The 27,417-nt window shown below is 38.0% G+C and overlaps 2 protein-coding genes across 8 annotated transcripts in view; one reads left to right on the top strand and one right to left on the bottom strand.

Annotated features, from left to right (window-relative positions):
- TMEM167A (transmembrane protein 167A) overlaps positions 1-27,417 on the top strand; it is a 257,207-nt gene that overhangs the window by 163,823 nt on the left and 65,967 nt on the right. The gene's annotated exons all lie outside the window — the stretch shown is intronic.
- The window catches only part of XRCC4 (X-ray repair cross complementing 4), a 132,370-nt gene that overhangs the window by 65,932 nt on the left and 39,021 nt on the right, over positions 1-27,417 (bottom strand). For all 7 annotated transcript variants that reach the window (XR_006102086.1, XM_042450922.1, XM_042450920.1 and 4 more), the window contains 3 exons: positions 23,625-23,791; positions 19,898-20,050; positions 18,513-18,616 (listed from right to left, as the gene is read on the bottom strand). Coding sequence is in view for 6 of the 7 variants with exons in the window: in XM_042450922.1 (XP_042306856.1) it covers positions 18,513-18,616; positions 19,898-20,050; positions 23,625-23,791 (424 nt within the window). In the remaining variant the exon portion in view is untranslated. The remainder of the gene's footprint in view (positions 1-18,512; positions 18,617-19,897; positions 20,051-23,624; positions 23,792-27,417) is intronic.

A 27,417-nucleotide genomic window follows, 5' to 3' on the forward strand; every position in this document is an offset into this window, starting at 1 on the left:
GCTTTGCCAGAAGCATCTCCCATTGATCTCTGGGCTCTCTGAAGGGATTCTCCCTGGCTGTCAATGAAATGGAAACGATGCCAAAAGATAAATCGCTTCCAAATATTCTGGATTAACGTTACGTCATTCTGACGTACTATTGATTGACAGCTCCAAATAAGGTATGGAGGAGAAGAATCGATTTATTTAAACACCGAATTCATGCCAAGTAGGAACGCTTGCAGGTAAAAACTTTGATTTAAAAAACCAGATGGGAACGAAGAATAAAAGCGATTTGGAACGCGGGATAAGACCAGGGTTATTTTGAATCGGATCAATTAAAAACGTATTTTAATTCGTTTCAAATCTTAAGTGAGAACACCCTCTTACTCTGCTAATGGTAGCTCTACTCACTTGCTTAAATTCTTTATTGGATCTACTTTTTCTTCAACCATGTCAAAGAACAGAGGCTACAACTTGAAGAGATCAAAGTTTGCAAGGGAAAACAGGAAATTCATTTTCCAGATTTGCCTGCCTTGTTTTGCAAAGCAAAGCAGCTGCATAATGGATAATGTCATTTTTATTCCTCCCTTGGTGCAAATCTTTGAGCAGGTTAGCTTTTTCCCCTTTACTACTTAATGAATTGGACCACTCAATTGGCTCCATATTTGTATTCGTATATAAAGATTAATTCTAGATTTCAAGGACAGAAAGCATAATTACATTCCAAATTAGGACATATACATCTCAAAGTGACTCAAGGCAAAATATATAAATTTTGGATTACTACTTTACGTGTTGCTGTTTTTGTTCTATCAGACTCAAGTCCTCACATATAAAGACATGAATTTCCACTTAATTAAGTTTGCCAAAGAACAACCTATTGAAAATAACCTAATTGGAATTAGGGCAGAATCAAGAATTTTGGACAGAGATTAAGAAACAGATAAATATAATAATAGGAATAGAGATACAATTAAACAAAGAAAATTGTTTAACTCTCAATTTAGGGGAATTAAGATTGAATAGTAATCAAAAATATGTAATAAAACAATTTCTAAAAGCTGCCCATGCAGTGATTGCTTTTTGATCGAAACAGAAATTGAACTGGAATAAGTCTTATTTGTTTAAATGTATAAAAGAATACATATTATTTTATTTCCTTAGGGAAAGAAGACTTAAATATATTGGGGAAAGCAATAAGGAATCATGGAAAGATAAATGGGAATTGTGATTAAGAAAGTGGAAGGTAAAATGGGGTATGAAGAAATAAAAAATATAATTAATGATATTTTCCACATCTCTGATAATGATTGTTAACTTGATTGGAATGTATTTCCCTCAAATGCTGTTTTTGGGAGCGGGGAGAAAAGCATATTATGAAATGTGGATTGTACAATTTGCATTATGTACTGTGTAATAAAAATAATTTAAATTACAGAAAAAAAAAGAAAAAAGAAAACAACCTAATTGGGAACTTTACACAAGAAGCTAAAAACTTTTATAAAATAGGTGAAGGATTCTTATAACTTCAATAGATATATTTATTATTATGAAAACAACTGTTTCTAAAAATTATTTTTCTAGCATTACATATTAATCTGGCTCAACCTTAGATGTATTATTTAGTCTGAAGGCAATCTGCACTAGCATTTTTCAGCACTAAGCTGAAAAAATGATTGCCTTAAACATATGGGTATTCCCATGTTTGAAACAGATCCATAAAAACCAAACAAATGGTGTAGTTATCTTATGCATCCCAGACAGATGACTCAAATAAATCAAATATCCCCCATTGCTACTGTGGAACATGAATAATACTCATTCACTGCCTTATCAAATTTTGCAAAGGTCTGAGTATCAAAGACTTGACAAATCAGAGTTTTTAAAGATGCTGTAAGTTTTATACTTCTTAACCACTCAACAATGGCATGGATCCAAACAGTCCCTTCCTACCCTCAAGGGTATAAGCATGATTTCCACCAATCCCCCTCCCACAAGAAGCAGGAGCAGGAAATTAGAAGCCCCCCCCCCAAAATAAAACCTGTATTTTTGTGCAGAATGCTGTCTGCAGTTCTTTGGATCAACACCTATATTTTCCATTTTTAAAATGTTGATTAACATGTGTGATAGAACTGTTAGTCAGCCAAGCTAAATTTTCTCTCAAAATATGTTCCAGACGATCTTAATTCAGAGAAGCATATACTATTGAGCAAGATATGCTAATTGGAAAATATACTATGACACTAGGAGGGTGCAGGGGGTTTGCAGACTGCACTGGGTGACTCCCCAGATGAAGGTGTCACCCAGTGAGGTGGTACACATGAAGGAACTGCCATAGCTATTGCCTTCCCTTTGCCTCCCTTTCCCACTCACCCAGCAGCCACACTGGACTCTAAATGGGCCCTCCACAGACCACAGTGCTGCCCCTCAGTAGTGGTGGCTTCAGGGGCACATGCCTTTATGGACCATAAAACACAGAAAGTGTTTCCGAGGGGATGCCTTCAGAGTTTGGTGGCTGCTCAAAGAGCAGCTATGCCAGATCCTGAATGGATGCTCCAGAGGACACAGCAGTGCACCCTTCAGCAACAGTCTGGGAGGGAAGGAGGCAGGTCAGGGGGGGAGGGCAAGGCAGTTTGCCTCCCCACTAGGTGATAGCAACCTCAGCAACACCACTGTTTATAGCCAATAGTAGCCATACTCTATAATATGTCTTTAAATGAGTAATACAAATTCAAGAAAAGAAATTAAGTAAAAAATTATTTACCGGTTTTAAAAAAAACCCAACTAAAAATTGTTTTATGTTGTGAAATCATTGCCTTTCCATGCTTCCTTAAAAGTTTACCTTTCAGGAAACTGCCTTGTTTTGTGTATAAGGGAAAGATCTCAGATTCCACTTGGATAAGTATATTAATTTATTCAGTGTTAATTTTAGTGCTATGACTGTGAGATAGCTACAATCAGCTACAGTGGCCAATTCCTTTAGTGAAAAAGAAGTGAGATGGAGAAACAAGTGAAAAGAATGCTCAGAAGACAAGAAGAGGCTGTGCAGAGAAGTGCACCAAGATCTGAATAATAACAACGTTGGCATATATTTTGGGGACAGGTTTTCAGGCTACTTTGCATATACCATCCCAGCAACTTTGACAAGGATGTCATTCTGTTTTTTCTTCTGTTTCTTTGTATTGTACTGTTGGTTTGTTTAAAAATCTATTTGATATATAGATATAGATAATTTTATATGTCCACATTGTGATTTTAAGTATGTTTTATGTTATATTTTTGGTAGCTTCCTACATAAAAAGCAGAGCCACTATGAGGATGACTGGGATAAAAAAATGAACCAACCACACACAGACTTTCCATTCTGAAGATGAACAGTGAGTTAAGAGTGAATGGTTTGACTAAAACCATGTAATAGAGATCAGAGAGATGAATCAGATACAATCAGGGAAGAAGATGGAAGTATTAAGCACTGGCAAACCACAGAATGAGTTGCAGAGTGCAGATCTGGATGTGCTTTTAAGTGCTTTGGAAGTACAAAATTATTTTCCTGTACATGCTAAGCCACAAGCGCTTTCTGTTCAGCTATGCAGCTTTAAGATATGCTCCTTGACCAAAAGGTCTCTATACGGTATACAAAAGGGGCAAGAGAAAATTCTGTCACCTTCATAGAGGAAGTCCAATCAAATTTTAGCCCTACTCTGCAATGACATAAGGATAAAGTATTATAGTAAGTACAAGTATATTATTTTGCCATTGGGCTGGATCAAAAGAAGGAAATCCTCTTCAAAAGTTCAGATAACAAAGTAAACATGCAGAGCATTGTGGCTTACATGAAAGATTATGTATGTCACTTGAGATCTAGCTTTTCACATGCAGATATCAAGAGGAGGCACTACATTTTGTATCTGTGTGCCTTTAAGTCACCTGTCAAACTATGAAATCCACATGAATTTTTCATAGAGTTTTTTTAGACAAGGAACACTCAGAGGTGTTTTTGCCAGTTCCTTTCTCTAATACATAGATTTCAGCACCTGGTATTCATTGTTTGTTCCCCATCCAAGTACTAACTAGGGCTGGATCTGCTTACCTTCCATAATCATATGTGATCTGGTGCCTTTAGGGTATTTAGGTCCAAACAGGAGGTATGTTACATGTTCCATTTGGGGAATCTGAGTTACTCAGTGTTATCCTACTACAATCTCATATGTTTAGCTATAAATGGAATGCTGAATCAAGCTAAAGTTCTTGAAGTTCTTTAATTAGCTGAGTACCAAAGGGAAATTTTGAATCAAAGCCACTTTTTCTAGATAACACATTTTCTAGATCATATGGATAATGTAGAATGTTTAAATGTAATGTCTGAGCATTAAATTTTAAACATTTCACAGAGTGCATATGTTAATAGCTAAATGTTGTTGACTGCCCTCGAGTTGACTTTGACTCATGGTGACCATGTGGATGAGATATCTCCAAATCCCCCTATAACAACCACAGAAGGTCTACAGGAATTCATCCTAGAAAACAAGAAAATTGAAATAGTCAGAGTCCCCATATATTAGTTCAAATGTTGATCGTAATGAAGATTGCAGTCAAGAAATCAAAAGAAGACTAGGCTTGGGAAGGGCAGCTATGAAAGAATTGGAGAAGATCCTAAAGTGTAAAGACATAATTCTGAACACTAAAGTGATGATAGTCCAGGCCACTGTATTCCCCATCACCATGTATAGATGTGAGAGCTGAACAGTGAAAAAAGCTGAGAAGAAGAAAATAAACTCATTTGAGACATAGTGCTAGAGAAAAGTACTGAGAGTACCATGGACAGTCAAGGATAGAAACAAATGGGTTCTTGAACAGATCAAGTCAGAGCTCTTTCTGGAAGTCCAGATGACTAAATTGAGGCTGTCATATTTTACCCACATCATGAGGAAAAATGATTGATTAGAAAAGACAATGATGGTAGGAAAGGAGACAGTAAAAAGAGAAGAAGACTACATATCAGATGGTTAGCGAATACTAGCTAATACTTAATCTATTACATTTTATTCATTAAACTAAATACTTACTCTAAAGCTTTATGGAAAACATGTATTTAACCAAAAATATGAACAACAGTGACACAAGCTGTCATCTTGTTAAATTGGAATATTTAAGATATAAAATGAAACCACAAATTAGGGCTTCACAAAAAAAATGTAATGATGGGAGCTATAAAAATGTTTTGACTATGAAAGGAGTTAGGGTCTGGTTTTACAATACAACAATGAAAGCTTTATAATATACTTTGAAACCTCTGTGACATGGATTGCAGGTAAAAGCTCTATTACAAAGCTGGTGAAAGCTGAGGAATTAAAATTATGTTATCTGAAACTTCTTACCTGCTTGTTAATCCCTCCCCCCAATTATTTGCAACAGTTTTCTTGAAATATGGTCTTACTGGTCAAAATTTAACATTTACCTAATAGTTTTTTTTATTTATGAAGTCAACATTTTTATTAAGATTATAACTCTTTCTGCTAATTGGAATACTGTGTTTACATGGCTCAATCCTACCTGGTGGGTAGATTCCACAAAATGTATAACAAATATTATTGCTCTACTTTATAATATTTATGTTTATATTTATATTTATGATGATGAAAATTGCTCCCAAGTATATTTCATTGAGGGCTACCATAGTTCTCCCTTAGGGGCCAGTCTGCACTCACCCGTTTTAACTGCGGAAGGATGCCGCAGCCGCCAAACTGTACAGTGTCCCTCTGCAGTAAAAAGAACCTGGTTCTCGTCATCATCATCTCCCATGTGGAGAGGATGCTGCCATAATGACAACACCCGTACGGATTAGGGTTCCAGAGCGTGCAGTTGCTGCCTGCTTTGGAACCCTAATTTTGGCACATGCACACTGCTTTTAGGTGGTGTGTCTTGTGCCTTAGATAATAGCCAAGGCCCAACCTTTAACAGCAATTAATAGGAATATAGTTTTACTTTCTGCTTACTTGGGTTGCCTTACTTTTCCATAGCTTTATATTAATTGATTTGGTTTTGGTATTTTATCCTAATTTAAACTAAACTGGTAAATTGTCTTGAAAGGTAGCCTTGGTGAAATGACAAGATAGAACTTTCTAGTGAATAAAGGTAAGCCTATGCATATTTACTAACCTAGGGGCAAGTTCATTGGATTCAAATATAGCCTCTTTTAAACATGCTGATATATTTTAAATATTTCTACACAGAAATATTATTGCCTGCTCAGAAAATACTGTTTTCTGCACTAGAAATCCTATAATTGGGAATTGATTCTGTGTAAAATTTGAATATGGTTGTTTTGCATAAAAAGCAAAATAATACGTTTGCATGGATGTATTACTTTCTATAAAGAAAATGTTGTTTCCAGTGTAGAAAATGTTGTTTTCTAAGCAATACAACATCTGAATTTTGCATAGGGTAAATCCTAAAACCTGTGTACATTTTGAAAACTATGGTTTTCAAATAAACTAGTAAAATGTGGAGAAGACAATGAGAGATGGATTTGTAATTGGTTGACCAGCCGTACTCAAGTGATGCTCACCAATGGCTCCTCTTCATCCGGGAAAGAAGTGACAAGTGGAGGGACCACAAGGTTCTGTCTTAGGCCCAGTGCTATTCAACATATTTATAAATAACTTGCATGATGAAACAGAAAACAGGCTTGTCAAATTTGCAGATGACACCAAATTTAGAAGGGTAGCTAATCCCCAGAAGGATGAAAACAATAAATGCACATAAGGTCTTCACTAGGGGAATGCTGGGAGTGGTTGATAATCATGTTTAAGTATCTGAAAGCAGGTCATACTGAAGAAGGAGCAGGCTTGTTTTCTGCTGCACGAGACACTAGGACACAGAACAATGGGTCCGCTCCCCAAATATCAGCCTTTTGGCAGAATAGGCTGTTATATTTGCCTGTGTCCCTTTAAGACACTGGAGCCCATCAGATGGAATGGTGTGAGTGGGGTGAAACTGAGTAGGAAGAGAAAGAATAGGCCTCAGTGTTTTGTTTTGTTTTTTAAATAAAAGTTAATTATTGAATTATTTTTAAAATTTTCTTTAAAACCACCACATCTTACCATTTTTTTCACTTTAACCACATGAAACTATGCACATGTAAATACATTTCGGCTTGGTTTATGATATTGTAATTTAAAACTATAATTTTAATTTTTCTAGTTGTTTATGTCACAACCCTTGCCATTACATTCAGTGATACCTGGGAATTACAATTTATGCGTAACATTAGTACAAAAAACATTACTAAGGTTTCTGTATGGTGTGGTATCGGAGGAGGTCAATGGGGGGAAAGGATACCTTGAGTTACTGCACCATGTGATCCCAATTCTAGTGATGCCACTGAATGCACAGGTATAGGATGGATGACACCTGGCTTGACAACAATACATCTGAAAGGGATATACGAATCTTAGTAGACCACACGCTAAACATGAGTTAGCAGCTGCATCAATAGGAGTATAGTGCCTTTGGTCCTCTAGATTTTTGAGACTTCAAGTCCTAGAGTTCCTGAACAATGAGCATACTGACTGGGACTTCTGGGAATTGAAGTCCAAAACATCTGTGGTCCCCATGTTAGTCACTTCTCTCCAGGATGAAGAATAACCATTGGTGAGCACACCTTGGGTATGGCTGGTCTAGACTGAGGCAGTAATAGTGCCATTCTATTCTCCTTTGGTCAGTACTCATCTGGAATAATGTGTACTGTTCTTGGCACCACAATTCAAGGATGATATTGACAAGCATTCTCTCTTGAATTATTTTCCCAACCTCCTTTTATGTACTATCACCTGACTTAGGGGAGCAAAAAAGAAAATCAAAGGTAAATTGCATTTTTTTAGTTTCAAAAAATAACACTTTTATAGGCCTATAAACGAGATCAAGAAAAACAACTCATATCCATATTTTGTAACTGCTAGGTTTGATTTGGCCTGATCAAGTCACTTTAAGAATCTACTTATTCTCATCTTTCAGACAGAAATTTGTGACAAGTCTTTAAGGCTTATATGAATAAGGTGGAAAAAGCAGTAGGAAATGAAAAAAGGAAAACTGAAGTTTCCTGTACCTCCACATACACCTGTGGATTTCTTTTTCATTCCTAGAATGTCAACATGGCGCGTTACAGTGTATCGGGGCTCAGCTGGCAGACCGCAGCCTCCGAGCCCCGATCCGCCGCTTTCCAGGCTGCGGGGAAGCGGCAAAAGCCGCTTCCCCGCAAGCTGGAAAGGGTGTCCTTGGGGCTTCAAGCCCCAAGGACGCCCTGCGGCGGCGGGGAGAAGGAGAAAGGGGCCGCTTGGCCCCTTTCTCCCTTGTGTCGGCTGCGCGCAGCCATCTAAAGGCTGCGCCAGCGACGCAAACAGGAAGGAGCTCCGAAATGGAGCTCCTTCGCTGTGGAAAGGGCGCACTAAGCGCCCTGGCGCGGAGCGACGACGTCCGTCTGCGCCGCCCCGTTATAGAGGTGGCGCAGTTGTGACGTTGTCATGGCGTTCCCCCCCCAGGTGTAAGGGGTGCCGCCATTGTACGGACTCAGTCCGTACTAGGTTAGGGGCGTCCGGAAGTGACGCCACTTTTTAACCCTAGTACGGACTGAGTCCGTACTTAAAGGCCCGTCTGTAACGGGCCCAAAAAATAGCTGAAGAGGCAGAATAATCAACTAAAATTAAAATGCTGTCATTGCAAATTTGTGTGTTTTTACTCTTCTGTACAACACATTGTTCCAGATGAATTTTTTGTTGTATTTGGGACAACCTCAAGTCAACCTTGACTCATCCGAAGACACCACTATGGACATCTCCAAGACTCCCTGTTCTCCATTGCTATGCTAAAGTCTTGTAGATAAATGCCTGTGACTGCCCTAATAGACTCTATCCATCTAATGTGCAGGCTTCCTCTCTTTCTATTATCCACAACCTTTCCTAGCATTACTGTCTTTTCCTATGTGTCATTCTTTCTCATGATGTGGCCAAAGTATGACAGCTTGAGTTTCATATGAATAGCCATATCAATACAAAGCCTGTGGGTATAGTGATGATGGAACAAGTTCAGTTTTAATTATGGTCATTGAGGGACAAAGGCACAAGGAAAGATGTTGCTTAAGATAAGGGTGGGTGGATGGCCATATGAATGGTGGAGGGAGTTTTGGAATGTAGTGTTATGCTGGCTGGGAACCACAAAGGAGATCTGAGCAACTAGCCAAGACTGTCCTCATGAAGATGGGGTGTTAAGTAATGTTATAATATGTGTAGGGTACCATGAAACCATTGTCTCCGTTCAACCTACTGTTGATGGACTGTTCCAGTTCAGCTGTTTCTAGATTAATGAGAGGCTTACTTTGTTGAGTACAAAAGAGTTTACATATAGTACATTTAGATTTTAAAATGAAAAACCTAAAAAAACCATGTCTTTCTGACTGCTGAAAATGCAATCAAAGCAATTTATAAATAAGCACCAGATATTCATCAGGTAATGAATGGACACCTTTTAAAAGTAATTTCGACCAAACAGCAACACTAGATGTTATGAAAAAAGAATTACAAAAAGTAGAATAAATTACTCATTGCAGATCAGACATCTGAGGATCATTTTGCCATAAGTTAACTCTAACAGCCTAGTCTGAGTAGCAGCATAAACAAACAAAATAAAACTGATTCCCAGAACTGCTATGGATTGCCAAAGAAAGCATAGTCAGGTAAGAGCTATAAACAGCTGAGACCTGTAAACATGACTTTTTATTTTGTTTTGAACATATGAGAAAGTAAAATGATTTACAAAGATCATTCCAAATTTAGTTATGCACACATTGTGTCTGTTTCAAATCTACTTAAAAACAAATGTCACAGTACTGACATTGCCTCAACATTATTTATAGCTTTAAGAATTAATGTGAAAGCAATTTCCTATGTAATGTGCTAAGAAGCCTTTGTTTCTTTCCCTGAAAAGCCTATTACGTTTTTGCTAATTTCATTCAGCATGAAGATTTCTTTTCTTTTTTGCAAAAGACTTTGAAACACCAATGCATGGATATTTATACAGCAGTGGAGCCCATTCCTTTTGCTACAATGTGAATACTTTAGAATATAACTTAAGTCTTCTTCTTTCACTCCAGTATTCTCCAAAAGATATATCTTTTGAAGTACTGCTCAGGTAGAACATGCTCTTCCCAACTGTGTCTATATAAGAACATGGGATTTCTATACATTATTAACAGTAGAATTCAAAGAACCCTGATGAAAGAGATTAGGGCTGCATCCTCACTACAGAAATGATCCAGTCTGAGAACATTTTAACTGCCATGGTTCAATGCTATGGAATTCTGGGATTTGTAGTTTGTTGTGGTGGCAGAACTCTCTAACAGAGAAGGCTAAATATCTCACAAATCTACAAATCCCAGAATTCCATCGTGTTAAGCCACGGCAGTTAACACGGTGTTTAACTGGATTAATTCTGCAGTGAGGATGCAACCTAGGGTAGTTTAATACATGAAAGTTAATAACTGATTCTTTATTGTTTACTGTTATATCTCACTTTTTTTCATAAATGAATGGCACTCAAGGTAACTGAGATCAGTAAACTGAGAATGAAAACAACTACATTTAAAAGCTAAGCACCAATTAAAAATCTAAAAGTTAAGTAAAATTAAGATCTATTGAGGCAAACCAATCTCCTCAGTCAAGAAAAAAAATAGATTGGAGAATGAACATCTTGAATTTCCAGAACAGGATGTTATTATTGATCTTTCCCCCAAGGATACAGGATGAGATATAGACGCCCTTCTCACTTTGGCACCATGATGTAAAGTGAAAAACTTCCAGTGTGCTTGCATCAGGGTAGTAATCTTTTGACAGCATCCTTTCCTAGCAAAGCAGAAACCTAATCTCCCAAAACTCAGAAAAGCGATAGAACAAAAAATGCTTGAAGGCAGACAAGAGTAGAATTTGACAGCATAACCCGGATGTACACTAATTAACACACAGGTGCCATTGGTGATGTTTCTCCAGGTATTGTAATTGTGATGTAGTCTGGAAGCTCAAGACAGGAAAAGGATATAGAGTGAGAAGGCTTCTGTCTTGTATCTTCTGCCACACAGACAGAGCATAGCTATGTATAATGATAGAGAGCAATAGCCTAGAGTTAACTTTTGAAGTACAGCCTGCCACGTGTTGTGTTGATTTTATCTACTGTCCCACAAGTGCTTTTTGTTTAAATTACATTACAGTACTGTTTTATTCATCTGGTAGTAGGAAATAAAAAACAAAATACTTTTTTTCCAGAGAAAATGTTGATAGAAGACACACAAGCCTGCATGTTGGCAACACATATTGCAAGGGTTGCAGATGAACAGAAGTGTTGACCAAATGTTTCTAAACATGTACACTCTCCAGTTTGTTCATGTCCCTTTTGAATTGTGGAGCCCAGAACTGTACGCAGTATTCCAGGTGGGGCATCACCAAAGCAGAATAGAGTGGTCAGGCCTCACCTGGAATACTGCGTACAGTTCTGAGCTCCACAACAAATCAAAAATATATGTAAAAGAGGAATCATTACAGATATAGAGCCTGCAGAATCTATCTTCTGGAAAACTGGGGTCAGAAAGAGGTGATGGTGGAGTTGTACTATCAAGACTTATCCCATTTCAGAATAAGATCAGCAGGATTTTCAAGTCTTCATGTTGTGAAACACTGGAGTCCTCTGCAACTGGGTTTGGAGATGAAGCTAGCAGTGAAGAAGATGGAAAAGAGTCCAAATTCTGTTCTTCATTAGAAGAGACATTTGAAACAACCATGCAGCATCTGAGGAGGATATGGTACTGAGGATGGAACCAAGAACATATGAAGGCTGGATCCATTGGTAACAGTAATAGAAACCAGTGGAGTTGCTGAAACCAGAAGGCGGCACAGAACTAAAGGAGAATAAACTGTTGCAGTAAATTAATAGAAGCGGTTGAGTGTAGTGTAGGTAATTTGCAGCAGTGCAGTCTTTCTTGATGTGGGTGGTGGTGGAGAATATGAGGCAAAAGTTTGAACCAGAATGCAACGTACAGAGATTGCTGTCAGCAAGATCAGAGAGATCAGGGTCAACTACATCATCTTGGAGAATGGTATTGGGAATGGTATAAATGCAAAGATAGGTAAGATCATGGAAACTCATACATAATTATACTTATGTACATAGCAATCAGAATAGGAAACAGAAGTATAAGATGAGTATTCCCAGTATCCATACTTCCCATATGAATACCCAGAACTGAGATAGACAACAAGGATATAGTGGTGTTGAAAACTGCTGCCTGGCAGGTAGATTGGATAAATCAAGAAAGAGAGAAAAGAGGCAAAAGTCCTCAAGTAAAAGAGAAAGATTTTTCCCCAGTTTATAAAGAAGAGAAAGAAGGAACAAAAGAGGAAATGCAAGAAAATTACATTAGAATAGAACCAATATTAAGAAAAGAGAAGGATCCACTAACAACACAATAAAGAATCTAGAATCAATGAATGATAATGCATATATTATAAAAATACAGTTCATATATTCTACCTCAGTCCTAGTATGAATGTGGCTCTCTCCAATTTTCCAACCACATTAGATTCCACAAGGTTGGATGCCAGAATGCTGGTGTCAGCAGTGAATGCTGACTCAGTTCCTGTACAGACCGGCATTATACGCCAGTGTGAGAATGGCATGGGGGTGTGTCGTATGGATGCCGGCCGCCCCACACCGCCCCCACATCAGCGTCATGGCACACACCCAACTGCATGGCAGGGGTTATCACAGCGCTCCGTTGGCATAGCATTTAAATGTGCTGCCCCAAAGGAGAGCCGAAAAGCTGCCACCACCGCTAGGGTGTGAAAAGGAGCCAATTTTTGCAGCTTATTTTTGCGCCACAGAAAGGCCAGATTAGGGCTGTGGAGTGCAGTTGCTACAGCCCCAATCCAGCAAGGAATTTGGCGGCATGGAACAGTCTGGTCAGCCCCTTTAGGGGAGGTCTGTTCAGCCCCTCAGACTCCAGTTCTGACCTTCTCCTAATTATTCAGGCAAGCAGTCTGCTTTTTGATTTTTTAAAAAATAGAAGCATGGCATATATGTTATCTATCCATTTAGTCATTACCTTGTTAATAAAAGGAATTGTTTGTTTTTCTGAGATATTGTACATATGGGGATGGGGTTTCTCCTAATGTCACCATAAGGATCATCCAATCACTAGCACTGCATAAAAGCTCATTTCTGCTACAAGCTTTTACAAATAGATTTTTCAGAGCTTGACTCTAGAGACATATTAATGAGAAGTCATGTTGTTCATACAGTACAGCAAAATACAGCAAATTCTAAAATCTTCAAAACATTGATACCTTCATTGGCCCAACTAAAAATCACAAAATACATTATGCAAGCTTTCAAAGCTCCACTCACTTCTTCGTCAGGCAAAGGTGTTAAAAATCATACAAAAGAAAAAAAATGATTCTAGAATGGGAACGTATGCTTGGACTAAACAGAGAGATGCTTTTAAATCAGCCCACTTTCTTCTAACCTGTAAGGATTCCAAATATAAGCAAATCTGACTTCAAGGCTGATGTAGTTTTCTTTGATAATTACTGTTGTAATTATAATTCACATTCCTTTTTCATAAAGCCACATAATCAAAAAAGTCTAAATAGAAATGTGACTATAAACAAAACACTGATCTATTAGTATACTCAGATATATTGCACATGTATAATTTTATTATTTTTCAATATGCTTTTAAAACTGTTTTAACTTGTTTTTAAACAGAATTGTTTGTGTGTGTTTGTGTGTCTATGACTTTTGTATTAACAGTTTTTTAAGCTGTACTTTGTTTTAATTTGTGCTGACAGAAATGATACAAAATGAATAAATCAACCAATAAATAGATACATACTGGCCCTTAGGGTGGACTGGGGTGAATGGATATTCCTGCTTCTTGGAAACTGCAGACACTACCTTAGGTGAATGTGCCATTACTGGTTTGAGGAAGAAGGACTAACGTATTTCTCCTACTTGCTGTGCAGAACTGAACCATAATTCAAATGGACTGTACTTCAATGATTATACATTTGGATTACAGATTATTTACTAAAATCTTGTTTCTAAACACAATGGTGATAATCTGAAGCACTAAACTCATACAAATGGACTTTGATTCCTCACACTACACTTCCCAACTGTGTTGCTAAATCAGGTCTGTCTCCTCCTCTCAGCTTTCCAAAGTATCAGTTTGGCTGTATAGTGGGCTGCAGAAGATAGATGGAATCAATTCCATAAGCACATCTGCTCCAACAGTTGATAGGCAACACTGGATAGCAAGAGCAGTGTTGAATCTTCTCTGGATTTTACTGCTCCTCAGAATGGAAAGAGAGCTCTGCCAGTAAATACACAGGTTGCCCCTGACCTATGATCTCTAACCTGACAACAGAGAATTCCTGCCTTCATGTGCAAATATGGATAATTTTTAGTTCATAGGCATAATTCCTACTGGTTTCGACAGAACTGGATTCTGTAGAACACACTTGAAGGGGCAGCTTCAAGCCGCCCCTTCTGAAGGAGCATTGGAACTGTGGCAATCACGCGCCATGGCCCCAATCCACCTTGAAGCTGCCCAAAATACAAAAAATAAACAAGCTTTCTTTTGTTAAAGAAACTGTTTCTGCCAATATGGTACTGAAGTATGTGAAATTCAGTTTTAGAGGGTAAGACTTAAGCATATTAAATTGATGCAATGCCTAAGTGATGAAATTGATCAGATGAGAATTTAATACTGTATCAGTTTATAGTAATAATTCCTTTTAACAAAAAACCATAGCATCTATATTTGTGCAGAGACCCAAGAACACTCAATCCAAAAAGCCTGGAAGCTCTCTTTCATCTTTATGATGGAAAGCTCTCCACAGGATACTTTCCCCTGTTTCAGCATCGCATGACAAGTACACTTTCAAGAAGGGTGTTAAAGATTTGTAGAACAGCTCAAGAGGTTTATATGAGTAGGCAGACTAGCAGGAATATGAATACTATTTTTATCCTGTTTGATTATTAAGTTAAATTATGACCAGGCTTCAAAGTATTCAGAATAATACTGTTCTTAGATTAAATTGAAAATTAATTTCAGGTTTCCATATTGCTTTATCTTAGAAGCTGTAAATTTCTTCCTTGTGGCAAACATGGAATAGTCTGTTCTCTATCTGCCTGCACATGATGGACAGAATAGTAGAAGAGCAAAGCTGTTAATTCTAAAACCTTTCTGCAAATGGATATTGCTATATAACAGACATTTGAAAGACAGCTCACTCTTGTGGAACGTCACCCTTATCGAATTATTTTTTTCTAAATTGAACCTGTCAACATAGGCTACTATTAGTAGCAGCCTTTGGGGCTTATTGTATAAATTGGTTTTGGGGGGGGGGGGCTGGCATGGCAAAATGACAAGCACAATGTGATCTGTATTCAGCTTCATAATAGTTGTGCAGTGGTTAAAGTGAAGGGCTTCTTTATTTTAAAATTAGAAATAATTCCATCAGTTAGAGAGGCGTTTAAGTGTCACTATTTCATCCTAGAATTTCAGTCTTTTTATTTAATAGCAATAAGTAGAATACCTTTACTCATGTTAGTGTATAGAAATGTGTAGTTTCCATTCTGAAGACTCCCAAGTTAGAGCTTGTTTATTTTTTAAAGTCAGTCATCAAAAGTATCATGACAAATATTATATCCTTTACATGGCAGTGTAGGTTTAAAATATAAGAGATATGGAATAATCTTCAAATCCTGAGGAAGTCCAAATAGTATGCATGAGTCTAAGTTCCAGAACAGACCATAAAAAGCTGGCTTCCAGGTGTCTTGGGAGTTTGGCATACAGACGCCCATCCCCCAAGACTCCCAAAAGCGCTGAGCAGCCACCCATATATAGGTTGGCTTCTGGGCGCTCTGGCAGCTCGGCGTTTATACACCGCATGTTATCGGAGCACCTTAAAGCCTGATTCTGACTGTGGCAGCTGGGAAAAGCCAGCTTTTAGCTGCCCAGAAAAGAAGCAGCTCTTTGTCCCTTCTTTTTTGGGAAGCTTCAAGGTGGACTGGGGCCGTGGCGTGTGATTGCCACAGTCTCAATCTGCCTTCAGAAGGGGCGAGCCACCCCTTCAGGGCTGTCTGTTTTGGCGCTTAGTCAAATAATGATTTGGGAATACAGTGAAGTTAGAAGGAATAATTGTTTGATGGGGAAACAATGGATTTAATTTCCCATGAACTTGAAATGTAATGGTGGATATACTCCTGTTCTTAATCAACTCAGTTTTGAAAAACAGGTGTTAAATTGAATTTTCTGATTCAGGTAGGCTATCTACCAACATAATTCATCAAATTCCTAAAATGCTGAAATTTCACATATCTTAGATTTTGATTTACAGTTCAAAATGTTACAGAAAAAGGAGTTTGAAACATTTTTTGATCATTTTAAGGAAAGTTCTCAGGAGTTGCACTTCAGTTGTTGTGTGTCAGATTCAGGGCAAGAGGAAGGGCCAAAGCAATGAGGGTAGGTCCAGATATAAATCATAGCAATTTGCCCCACTGCAATAGCTTGCAAAGCACAGCAAAATCCTATGCACATCTTATGAGTAAAACATACTGTAACACTTTCCTGGACGGAAACCTACAGCAGTTCATTTCCATGCAATAACATCTGAATTTGCAAGCTAGACATCCATTACATGCAGAATCTTTCCAGGTTGCAAATGAGAGCTCATTTCCATACAAAACCTTCCTTGGGTTTAAACATAGTGTGCCCACACCGTACACAGGCTCGCCATAAGCAGACCTGAGGCCATGTGGACAGCAAGCCCTAATACAATGAATGGGGCACGCACCATGGAGGCATGCCCCATTCAAATGAATGGGACATAAGTATACGTGCGATTTGCCTTACGCAGAGGGGGCGGGGTCAGGAAGATATCCCCTGCATTAGGCAAGTACGGACTGTAATTGCTTATGTCTGCTGAAAGATAACAGCAAAAACTTCCTGAGCAGGCCAGATGAGAAGCTTCCATTGTTCAGATGTTTATTTGCCTGATATAGGAGAACTTGATTTGAACACTGCTTTGTTTCAGAGATTATCTGCATGTTAAATTAACAAACACACTTCTATAATGTAACATTCTATACATTTTTCGATTCATAGAGCTAAATTCAGGGTTTTGTTTTTTTTCATCTAAAAGAGATTCATTGAATCAGACTTAAATTTAGGTGATGTCTTACCAAATTCCGACAGAATCAAGGGGTCTGTTTTAGTTGGGGTAACAATTATATTAGCTCTTTTTAATCTCTAACACATAAAAAACGTTTAATAATACAGTCCTAAAAAATGACACCATCTAATTTAACCTGTGCAACTCTGGGTCTGGTCCAAGGTAGAAAAAAAAAAGCTTGATATGGAGGTAACAAATAATAAATAAATAAATAAATAAATAAATAAATAAATAAATGGTGACATCTGTTAATTTGTATGAGACTTAGGGCTGGAACAGACTGGCAGCTGCAGCCAGCTTGAAGCCAGCTTAGGGACATGGCCTCTACAGACGCCACATCGACAAGTCACCCGGAAGTTGCACTGTAATTACATGCTGGGCACCTTCCGGTAAACTTGGAAGCATGGCATTTAGATGCCACATGTCCCCAAGTCAGCTGGAAGCCAGCTGAAGCTACAGTGGGGAGGCTTCAATCTGCCTCAAATAGGAGCAGCTCTTTGCCACTCCTATTTAGGCCGGATTGGGGCAGTGGCACTTTCCGGGCCATCTGTTTCAGCCCTTACTCTCTAGTAAGTGTACACAGGGCTGCAACCTATTTTGCATTCCCAAATTGTGATAATATTTATTTAATTCAGGAAATTCATGAAATGCTGTGAAAGCAATATACAGTGGTGCCTCGGGTTACGAAATTAATTCGTAACGCGGCCGCTTTCGTAACCCGAAAAGCCTTCGTAAGCCGAATTGCCATAGGCGCTAATGGGGAAAAGCCGCGATTCCGTGCGAAAAAGCCGAAAAAAGCACCAAAAGTTTTTTCATAACCCGAAAAAACATTCGTAACCCGAAACAATAATTCCCTATGGGATTTTTTCGTATCCCGAAAATTTCGTAACCTGGGTATTTCGTATCCCGAGGTACCACTGTACATCAAAAGAATGAATCAGTACAGTACAAAATTCATCTATCAAACCATATAAAACACAAAAATAATACTGAATAAACCAAGCTAATGAATAAAAACATCATCTTGAAAACAGGAGAGAATTGATCTGGATACTTACATTATTTTATTTCTCCAAATTTATGTTTTAAGTTAAATAACAGTAAGTCATATTCATTTTCAGAGATATTGTTATTGTATACTTTCACATTCATTTGCTATTAGAAAAGCCTGATAGTTTGTGACTTTGTTATGTGGCATTCTTATTAAGTGGGCTTGATTGTAATAATATTAAAAAATTTGATTTACCCTACCTGGTGATGATGTGGAAGGCTCTGCCAAATTTTCACTTTCCTCATCAGTACTGCCTTCATAAACTTCTCTTTCAACTTTACTTTCTTGTGCAGCCACACTAACCCTATAACAATATGAATTCATTTTTAACTTATACAATATTATATATTTTATAATTATTTATAAACAGATACACTAGCAACCTGATTCTTAAAATACACAGGAACAAAACTGTGACCAACATTTATCGAATGATGAGTATTTTAGGCAAATGTGACAAAAGGCAGATTTAGCCCCACTCGGTTTTTTAATGACCATTGCTTTATAATTTCATCATTTATGATGGTTACATTTTTTTAAAAAAGTTAGTTAAATACAATGTTGATCCAAACTGACATACTTGTCTGATGGAAGATGCTTTTCCTACCCTTCTTTCCCTGAAAGCACTTTCTCAGTACTCACACAACATTTCCAAGAGTCTGTGGGTAATATTGGATTGTTGGACAGTGACACAGGGAGATGCAGGGGACCAAGATCACAGAAAATCAAGAAAAGGCACTTTCCATGTACAGTGGACTTAATGCCAACAAACAGTCAGGGGCAGTGTGGGCAGGTACTTAGTTTCTGCTCTAACCTACAACATACAGTCCAATTTCTATTTTTACTTGATATCTGTTTTCCTTATATTTTCTCTCATGTGCTTTTCTCTTTTACTTTCATACCTCTTTAAAAAAACTGAAACAGATGTAGTTCCCCTGATCATGTCTTCTATATTAGATAAGGGTACAACCCTTTTTGGGATCCTGAACCCTAAAAACTAAATCTTCCATTTTCTGGGAAGTTGTTATAGCTTTCTCATTATGACAAATGAAAGCCCATATCTATAATTACTGCAAAAAGAAAAGGAAAGGAAAGGAAAGGAAAAAAGAAACTTTGACATGGGCTACATTACCCTTTCACAGCCTGATAGTGTTGGATTACAGCTCCATCAACTTCCATCATTCAATCTCCATACTTTACTACTAAATGGAATTCATTTGCAAAGCTGCCTGTCTCCTAGATCTTAACAGAATATTTTAATTTAAGAAGACCCAATTAAAGTTCTGAATTCTCTGTTTCAAAACACACTGCAGAAAAATCCAGTCTGAGACCTTTTTAACTGCCCTGGCTCAGTGCTAGGGGATTCTGGGAACTTTAGTTTTGTGAGATATTTAGCCTTCTCTGTGAGAGAGCTCTGATGCCACAAAAAATTATAATTCCCAGGATTCCCTAGTACTGAGCCAGGGCAGTTAAAGCGGTCTCAAACTGGACTATTTTTCCAGTATGTTTTCGACTGAGGTCAGATAGAGAATAGACCCACTTTAAGCACAATTCTTGGTAGTGTAAGGAAAGTAATAAACAGTACCTTGCTTGTGTGTCTTCCACTACAGTTTCTTCAGCTTCCTTTAAACATTTCTGTAGGTTTCTTATCTTTGTTTTCTTTTCATTTAGGACCAGGATAAACCTTGTATATAGATCAGTCTCTAATTCTTCTTTAGCTTCAACACATTTTTGTAACCTTTAAAAATATTTTTGAATAAAAAAATAAGGTCTCTAAAGCAAACTAAATATTTTAGAAACTTAAATAAAAATGTGAAGAACCGCAAAAATCCCAATTGTGTGTGAATGTCAGCTACTACAATACAACAATACTACAATACAAGAAAAATGAATTTGTTAGGATTTCTCTTATGTAGATGTTAATCATTGATACACATAATCTATACTGTTGAAAGACTGTGGAGGTCTTATAAAGAGGTTATCAACCCTTTTATGTTGAAATCTTTAAAATGTGAGATAATTTTGTAAAAATAGTTTATGAAAAAAAGGCTAAAAAGCATCCAGAGTAGCGTACTGTAAAATGAAGTGTTGGAAAGTGACTGAAGGTTTGAGTAAGTGAAGGAAGGTAAGAAAGAAGGAAGGAAGGAAGGAAGGAAGGAAGGAAGGGAGAGAGATTGAAAGAGAAGGTAGAATGATAGATGAGAAGTGTATAAGAAGGATATAAGAGTAGCAGATTTTCAAATATGAAGTGATAGAAGAAAGAGTGATAAAGATGAAGAAGTGATAGATGGTGTAGGGAGAGTGTGGATAGGAAATAATTTGTAGATGAACTGTGGATTATATGATATATAGATGAGTAATTTACATGAATTATGTGATATTTATATGGAAGATTGTAGTTAATGTATGGAAAGTTTTATATATTTGAACTGTTTTGAATAAAGATATTTTAAAAAAATACCCTAGCATTCTGACATGAAACAGCATTTACATAGCAATTATGCACTTCAGTACCTAAAGCCATCAAAAACAGTAGCATCTTAAAGTCCCATATAGTCTCAGAGAAAAGACAAACAATAAAAATGTTCTTAAAACTGAAGCTCTTCTATTTGAATATTAGAACATCATATTGGAGTCACTGAAGTCACCAGTCTAAAGAAGCCTAACAGCTTGCTAGAATCATAGAATCATAGAGTTGGAAGAGACCACAAGGGCCATCCAGTCCAACCCCCTGCCATGCAGGAACTCTCAATCAAATCATCCCCAACAGATGGCCATCAAGCATCTGCTTAAAGACCTCCAAGGAGGGAGATTCCACCACTCTCCATTGAGGGAGTGTGTTCCACTGTAGAACAGCCTTTACTGCCAGGACATTCCTCCTAATGTTGAGGAGGAATCTCGTTTCCTGTAGCTTGCATCCATTGTTCCGGGTCCTGCTAGTGGAACTGTAGTCACCCAAAAAGAGGTCACCACCAAGGCTTCTATTTAGCACTGCATGTGTTGTTTCACATTCATTTTACCATCAGTGAATGTAGTTTTGCTTTCTGTGTGCAGAAGTCATTCCAGTTTATACTGGAGGACATCTATTCTTGGAATTTAACACATTGCCTACAAAACATTCTAAATACTGATTTTTTGTGTACATTGAACTACAAAGACCTGATTGGAACTAATTTTAATCTTTAGGGAACATTAGCCCATACTAAAATATTAGCAAATACAGATTTAGCAGTTTTACATATTCAGAGTGTGTGTGTGTGTATATATGTGTGTGTGTGTGTGTGTGTGTGTGTGAAGTATTAACTTAGTCTACCCTAATATGCTTTATAGATATGCTCAATACCTGATAAATAATTCATCTAATTTAAATGCAAATGTCAGTATCATTACCGTATAGATCAGCTCAATAACTCTTAAAAGCAAGATCATATGAACTAATTAACTACCAAGAAAATTTCCATATATAAATCAAAATTTTACTGTTATGGTGGGGTCAGTGGAGTCTGCACAGAAATAGTAAAATACAGAAATGAACATGAATGGAACTATCTCTACAGTGTTCACTAGGAGACAAACTTAAACAAATGTGCCAGAAAGCTGGGAGAAGTTGATTCTTGGATTTTCTACACTGTTCCTGCAAGATTCACATAAGTCAGCACAGCTTATCAGCTAGCCATGGAACATTTTCATTTGGTAAACATACATCTATTATTCAATTCAATAAGAAGGCAGCCTGCAAATATTTGAATTATAGCCATTTAAGCTTCAATCCACATAACTGCAAGTAAATGCTATTTAATTCAATGGGATTTGCTTTTAAGTAGACTTGCATAGGATTGCACTGGTAAAAAAAAACCCAGATGTAATTCATCTTTTATAATTGCTAAAAGCAATTAACTTAGCATCAGCAGTTGAATAATTTCACACAGAGAAATGCCATACAGGGATTCTGCATAACAAATATTAGACAGAGTCTTCCTTATTGATGGTTGAGATTTATCTTCTCAGAAAATGATAAAAACCTATTCCACTTAACACAAAGAGTGTGTTTTAAACATCTGTAAAGTTAAAATTATATCTATTACTATCCCTTGTCACATTATCTCTTGATTTATTGGTTATACCTCTGCTCTTTGTTCTAGATGTGATGGGGCTGACTGTTGATAAACTGTTATTTCAATTTCTGACAAACATTTTCAGGTAATGTATTCAACTACCTTAATATTCAACTTGGTAAATATCAAAACACACATGGAAAAGAAATTTACTTTTGAGCAACATCTAAGGGAAATTGTCTACTGACTATCATGTAGTTTTGTTGTACAGTGGGCCCTCCACATTTGCTGGGGTTAGGGGTGCAGGACCCCTGTGAAATTGGAAAACCACAAATTAAAAAAAACCTTATATTTTTTGCTGAGAGAACACCTCTCTAGGAATCTCTGGCCCTCCAATGTAACTCTATGGTCAACTTCTGTCAGAGGCAGACCATAGAATTGCATTAGGACCTACAAATGTTCAGAGAGGTCTTCTCTCGCTAGGTTTTCTAGTGCAGCTTTTCATGTAAGTTGACCATAGAGTCACTTGAGAAGAACTTATAGATACATATTAATCAAATCTGTGAACACTTAAAGAAAAAAAATCAAAGCTGCAAATGTAGAGGGCTAACTGTATTGTTTGGTCATGGAAACTATGCAGTCCACAGGCCATATGTGGTTTGTGGAGACCCTGTGTGGCCCTTGATGCCTCCAGGGACGTCAATCCAGAAATCCAGTTGAAAAATACCTTTTGGGTAAACAGTTTGATCTTGGAGTCTAGAACAGGCCATGGGGTGGGACTGCCAGATGTAATTTTTGATTGCCTGGAATATTGCATCTGGTCACCACTAGAGATGATGTTGCATCTCACACGGGCTGTAACAGTGCCAAAACTGGCCCACCAGCCATAGCAGGCACTGACTCCTGTACTGTCTAGATAACACCAAGATGCTGGTGGAATGGTTTTGCACACTGAAAACTTTCCAACCAACTAGGGGGGTGGGGAGCCTATACTGACTAAGTTTCTTTGCATGTGTTCCCTAAGAAATTTGTGGCATACTACCCCATAAAACATATTAAATATGCATATATCTGGTGCAAATCAACATACACATTTCAGTAGTTAGATAAATAGAATCAGATGTGACATAATGAAATTACATTGTTACTACTGCATTTTTATGATATGAAGCTTGCAGCATACAAGCTTCAACAACAACATACAACAACAAAAGCCAAGTTATGAATATTTTATCCAGGCTATTTCTTTGAACTTACTTCCCCTGAAGATCAGTCAGATCACTTAGAAGTATCTTATTCTCTCGTTGCAGGTGATTGTTTTTAGCATGTAGTCCTGCAATGCAGTCTAGGCAATAGCTGATCAGCTTGCTAATGACTTCGGCTGGGCTTGAGACTCTTTGCAGCTTCAACGATCCGAGTCTGAACTAGAATAAAGTGGGTGGAAAACCAAATTACTTGACTAGAAAAGGTCAAGAACCCATTTTTAATCAGAGACATGCTATTTACATACTACAAAGGATTTCCCATTATAAATAGTATGACACTTGCCATACTTGCTGCCACTTGTTTAAAAAATACTCTCTTGATAGCCAGGGATGGGGAATCTGAACACTGAAAACCATTTAGTTTGATTTTAGTTGGAGATGGAACTTTATCTTATGTCAGAGAAAAGGCTTTAGGCTACAATCCTTTGAATATCCCCCGGGGAGGCAAACAAAGGACTGGGTCATTTGTCCTTGTGGCGAGAGAGGTCCACAGGCAAAAGGTATTAGTTAGCCCTTCCAAGTCTTACTGAACATTAAAAAAACTCTGCCAGCCCTTCTGTTCCAATGTCAATGATCCACTGGTGGTCATAGCAAAAAGATATTGCTTCATATGACCCGTAGGAAAGGCTTTGGATTTACCAGTTCAAAGCCCTTCTGTTCTTCAAAAAATTGGAGAAATACACCACACTCAGAACTGATTCCTGCCTTCTTCTCTGCTTGGCACGTGTCTAGTAGGAATTCGGTTTTCAGATTACTCTGGTTTGGATTCACCATCTCCCAACCAATACAACTAACCTGTTAATATGTCTGTCTGGAATAAACCTCTAAAATAAGCCCAGTTTCTCAAAACATCTCTCTTTGTCACAGATTAACACAGTTAATTTTATTTGTATCCAATATGAAGTACAAGTGATTTCATCAGGGATTAATCCCAGACAAGTAGGTGCTGTATTTGTGAACATGATGCAAGCTGAAGGTACTGTTTGATTGTAACTCCCAACCATTGGCTGTTCTAGCTAGTGCAGATGAGACAGCAGAAGTAGTCTGTCCCTGGACCTTACAGTCTCAAACATTCCTAGAGTTTCTGCTATGTAGCAATAAATATGCTCCCTTTCACAGAAATTAAGTGTAGAGCGACTCAGAAAACTTATGAGCATGTCAGAATACTCCATGCTTCATTTAAAGTCAGATTTTTCTCTACACAACAGTTTAGATCTGATCAAACTGATAGTGCCAATTTTTTGTGTCCCTGACAATTCATGGCCAATTCAGATGTTACAATTTAAGGAATATATAAGTCACTCCATTACTAAACAACAGATGTAATTATATTTTGATTTTCATTTAGGGTCAAACAGAATGGCCCAAAGAGGCCCTGTATGGGCTGGCCCCTCCTTATTTATCTGAACTTCTTTCTCCTTACACCCCAACTCGTAACCTCCATTCTGGTAGTCAAAGTCTGCTGTCCCAGCCTGGGATTTCCACCGCCCCTTCCCAGATTCGGCCCTTCTCGCTAGCTGCCCCTCACTCTTGGAACCTCCTTCCCACGAGCCCGAGTCATCACTTCTCTAACCAGATTCAAAATGGAGTTGAAGACTATATTATTCAGGGAAGCGTTCCCAGGCATTGCCTGATTGTTATATGACTGATATTTGCTTGATATGGGATATTCGATGTTTTTACTTTGTTGCTTGCTTATTTCATCTAATGCTATCTTGTATTATTACCTATTGTTTATATGTATTTTGTTATTATCCTGTAGAATGTATGCCATTGGCAGGTTTCATTTTTATAGATTTTTTATTGTATGTACAGCGCTGTGTAAATCTACAGCGCTATATAAATAAAGTTTAATAATAATAATAATAATAATAATGGTGGAGTCAGGTCGTACAGCTGTTAACAGCTTAGCATAGTCTATGTAAGACACTAACCCTTTTTTAAAACACAAAACAAAACACTTCACATAGTATCAAAAAAGACTAAAACATGCCTTTTGTGAAAATGAACATAAACTTTCATATGTACACAGGTCTTCATAGAATCATGGAGTTGGAAGAGACCTCAATGATCATCCAGTCCAACCCCCTGCCATGCAGGAACTCACAATCAAAGTATCCCCGACAGATGGTCATTCAGTCTCTGTTTAAAGACCTCTAAGGAAGGAGACTCCACTACACTCTGAGGCTGTTTGTTCCACTGTCAAACAGCCCTTACTATCAGGAAGTTCCTCCTAATGTTGAGGTGGAATCTCTTTTCCTGGAGCTTGCATCCACTGTTCCGGGTCCTAGTGTCTGCAGCAGCAGAAAACAAACTTGCTCCATCCTCAATGTGACACTCCTTCAAATACTTAAACAGGGTTATCACATCACCTCTTAACCATCTCATTTCCAGGCTAAATATACCCAGCTCCCTAAGTCTTTCCTCATAAGGCATGGCTTCCAGGTCCTTCACCATTTTGGTGGCCCTCCTTTGGGCAGGCTCCAATTTGCCAACATCCTTTTTTAATTTTGATGCCCAGAACTGGACACAGTATTCCAGATTAAGCCTGACCAAAGCAGAATAGAGTGGCACTATTACTTCCCTTGATCCAGACACTATATTTCTACTGATGCAGCCTAAAATAGCATTGGTCTTTTTTGCTGCAACATCACACTGTTGACTCATGTTCAACTTGTGGTCTACTTGGACTCCTAGATCCCTTTCACACCCAGGTGTCCCCCATCCTATATCTATGCATTTCCTTTTTTCTGTTTAATTACAGTATCTTACATTTCTCCCAGTTGAAGTTCATTTTGTTAGTTTTGGCCAAGCTTTCCAATCTATTAACTCAAAACTGTAGTACATACATTGGTAACATCACGACTTGATTTCTGCAATGCGCTCTATATGGGGCTACCCTTGTGCTTAGTCCGGAAACTTCAGTTAGTACAAAATATGGCAGCCACGTTGGTCTCCAGAAAAACTAGGAGTGACCATGTAACACCTATCCTGAAATCACTTCACTGACTGCCTATTGGTCTCCGGGCACAGTACAAGGTGTTGGTTATCACCTTTAAAGCCCTACATGGCCTGGGCCCAACCTATTTAAGGGATCGCCTACTTCTGTATAATCCATCCCGCACAGCCTATATTGCAGCCTATAAAGACCAGACTAACTGCAACCTCCAAGAGGACCTTTTCTACCACCAGTCCCAGATTGTGGAATGGCCTGCTGGAGGAGATCCGTCAAATCTCTAGTTTAGACAGCTTAAAAAAACCTGTCAAGATGGATCTCTTCCGGCAGGCCTTTCCTGAATAGAATCACTCAGCCGTGAACGAACTCTCCCTTACATCATGTATTATGTTACCACTCTGCCCATTTGATCATTTGGTTACTAATAGTTTATTTTAATATATTAATTTTTAATTCTAAATATGATTAATTCTTTTTAAGGGGGGAAATGGAGATACAGTGTGCTTGCATTATACGCGGGCGCACTATACGTGGCTTTGAGCTTACATGCAAAGCTGTGTAGAGCGGCGCAGGAGCGCACGGGGTGCAAGGCACCGCCGTGTGCATGAGTCCCATTCACTTGAATGGGGCTCAAGCATACACAATATTTGGCTTACGCGGGGAGGGGGGGTCCGGAATGGATCCCGAATGGATCCCCTGTGTAAGCCAAGAGCACACTGTATTATATGCACTATCTGTATTATATGCACTAACTGTATATTGGATGGATTTAAAAAATGTAAGCTGCTTTGATTGTTTTTTGTAACAGAAAAGCGGAGTATAAATAAAG

Source organism: Sceloporus undulatus, chromosome 2 (assembly GCF_019175285.1).
Source record: "Sceloporus undulatus isolate JIND9_A2432 ecotype Alabama chromosome 2, SceUnd_v1.1, whole genome shotgun sequence".
Lineage (NCBI taxonomy): Eukaryota > Metazoa > Chordata > Lepidosauria > Squamata > Phrynosomatidae > Sceloporus > Sceloporus undulatus.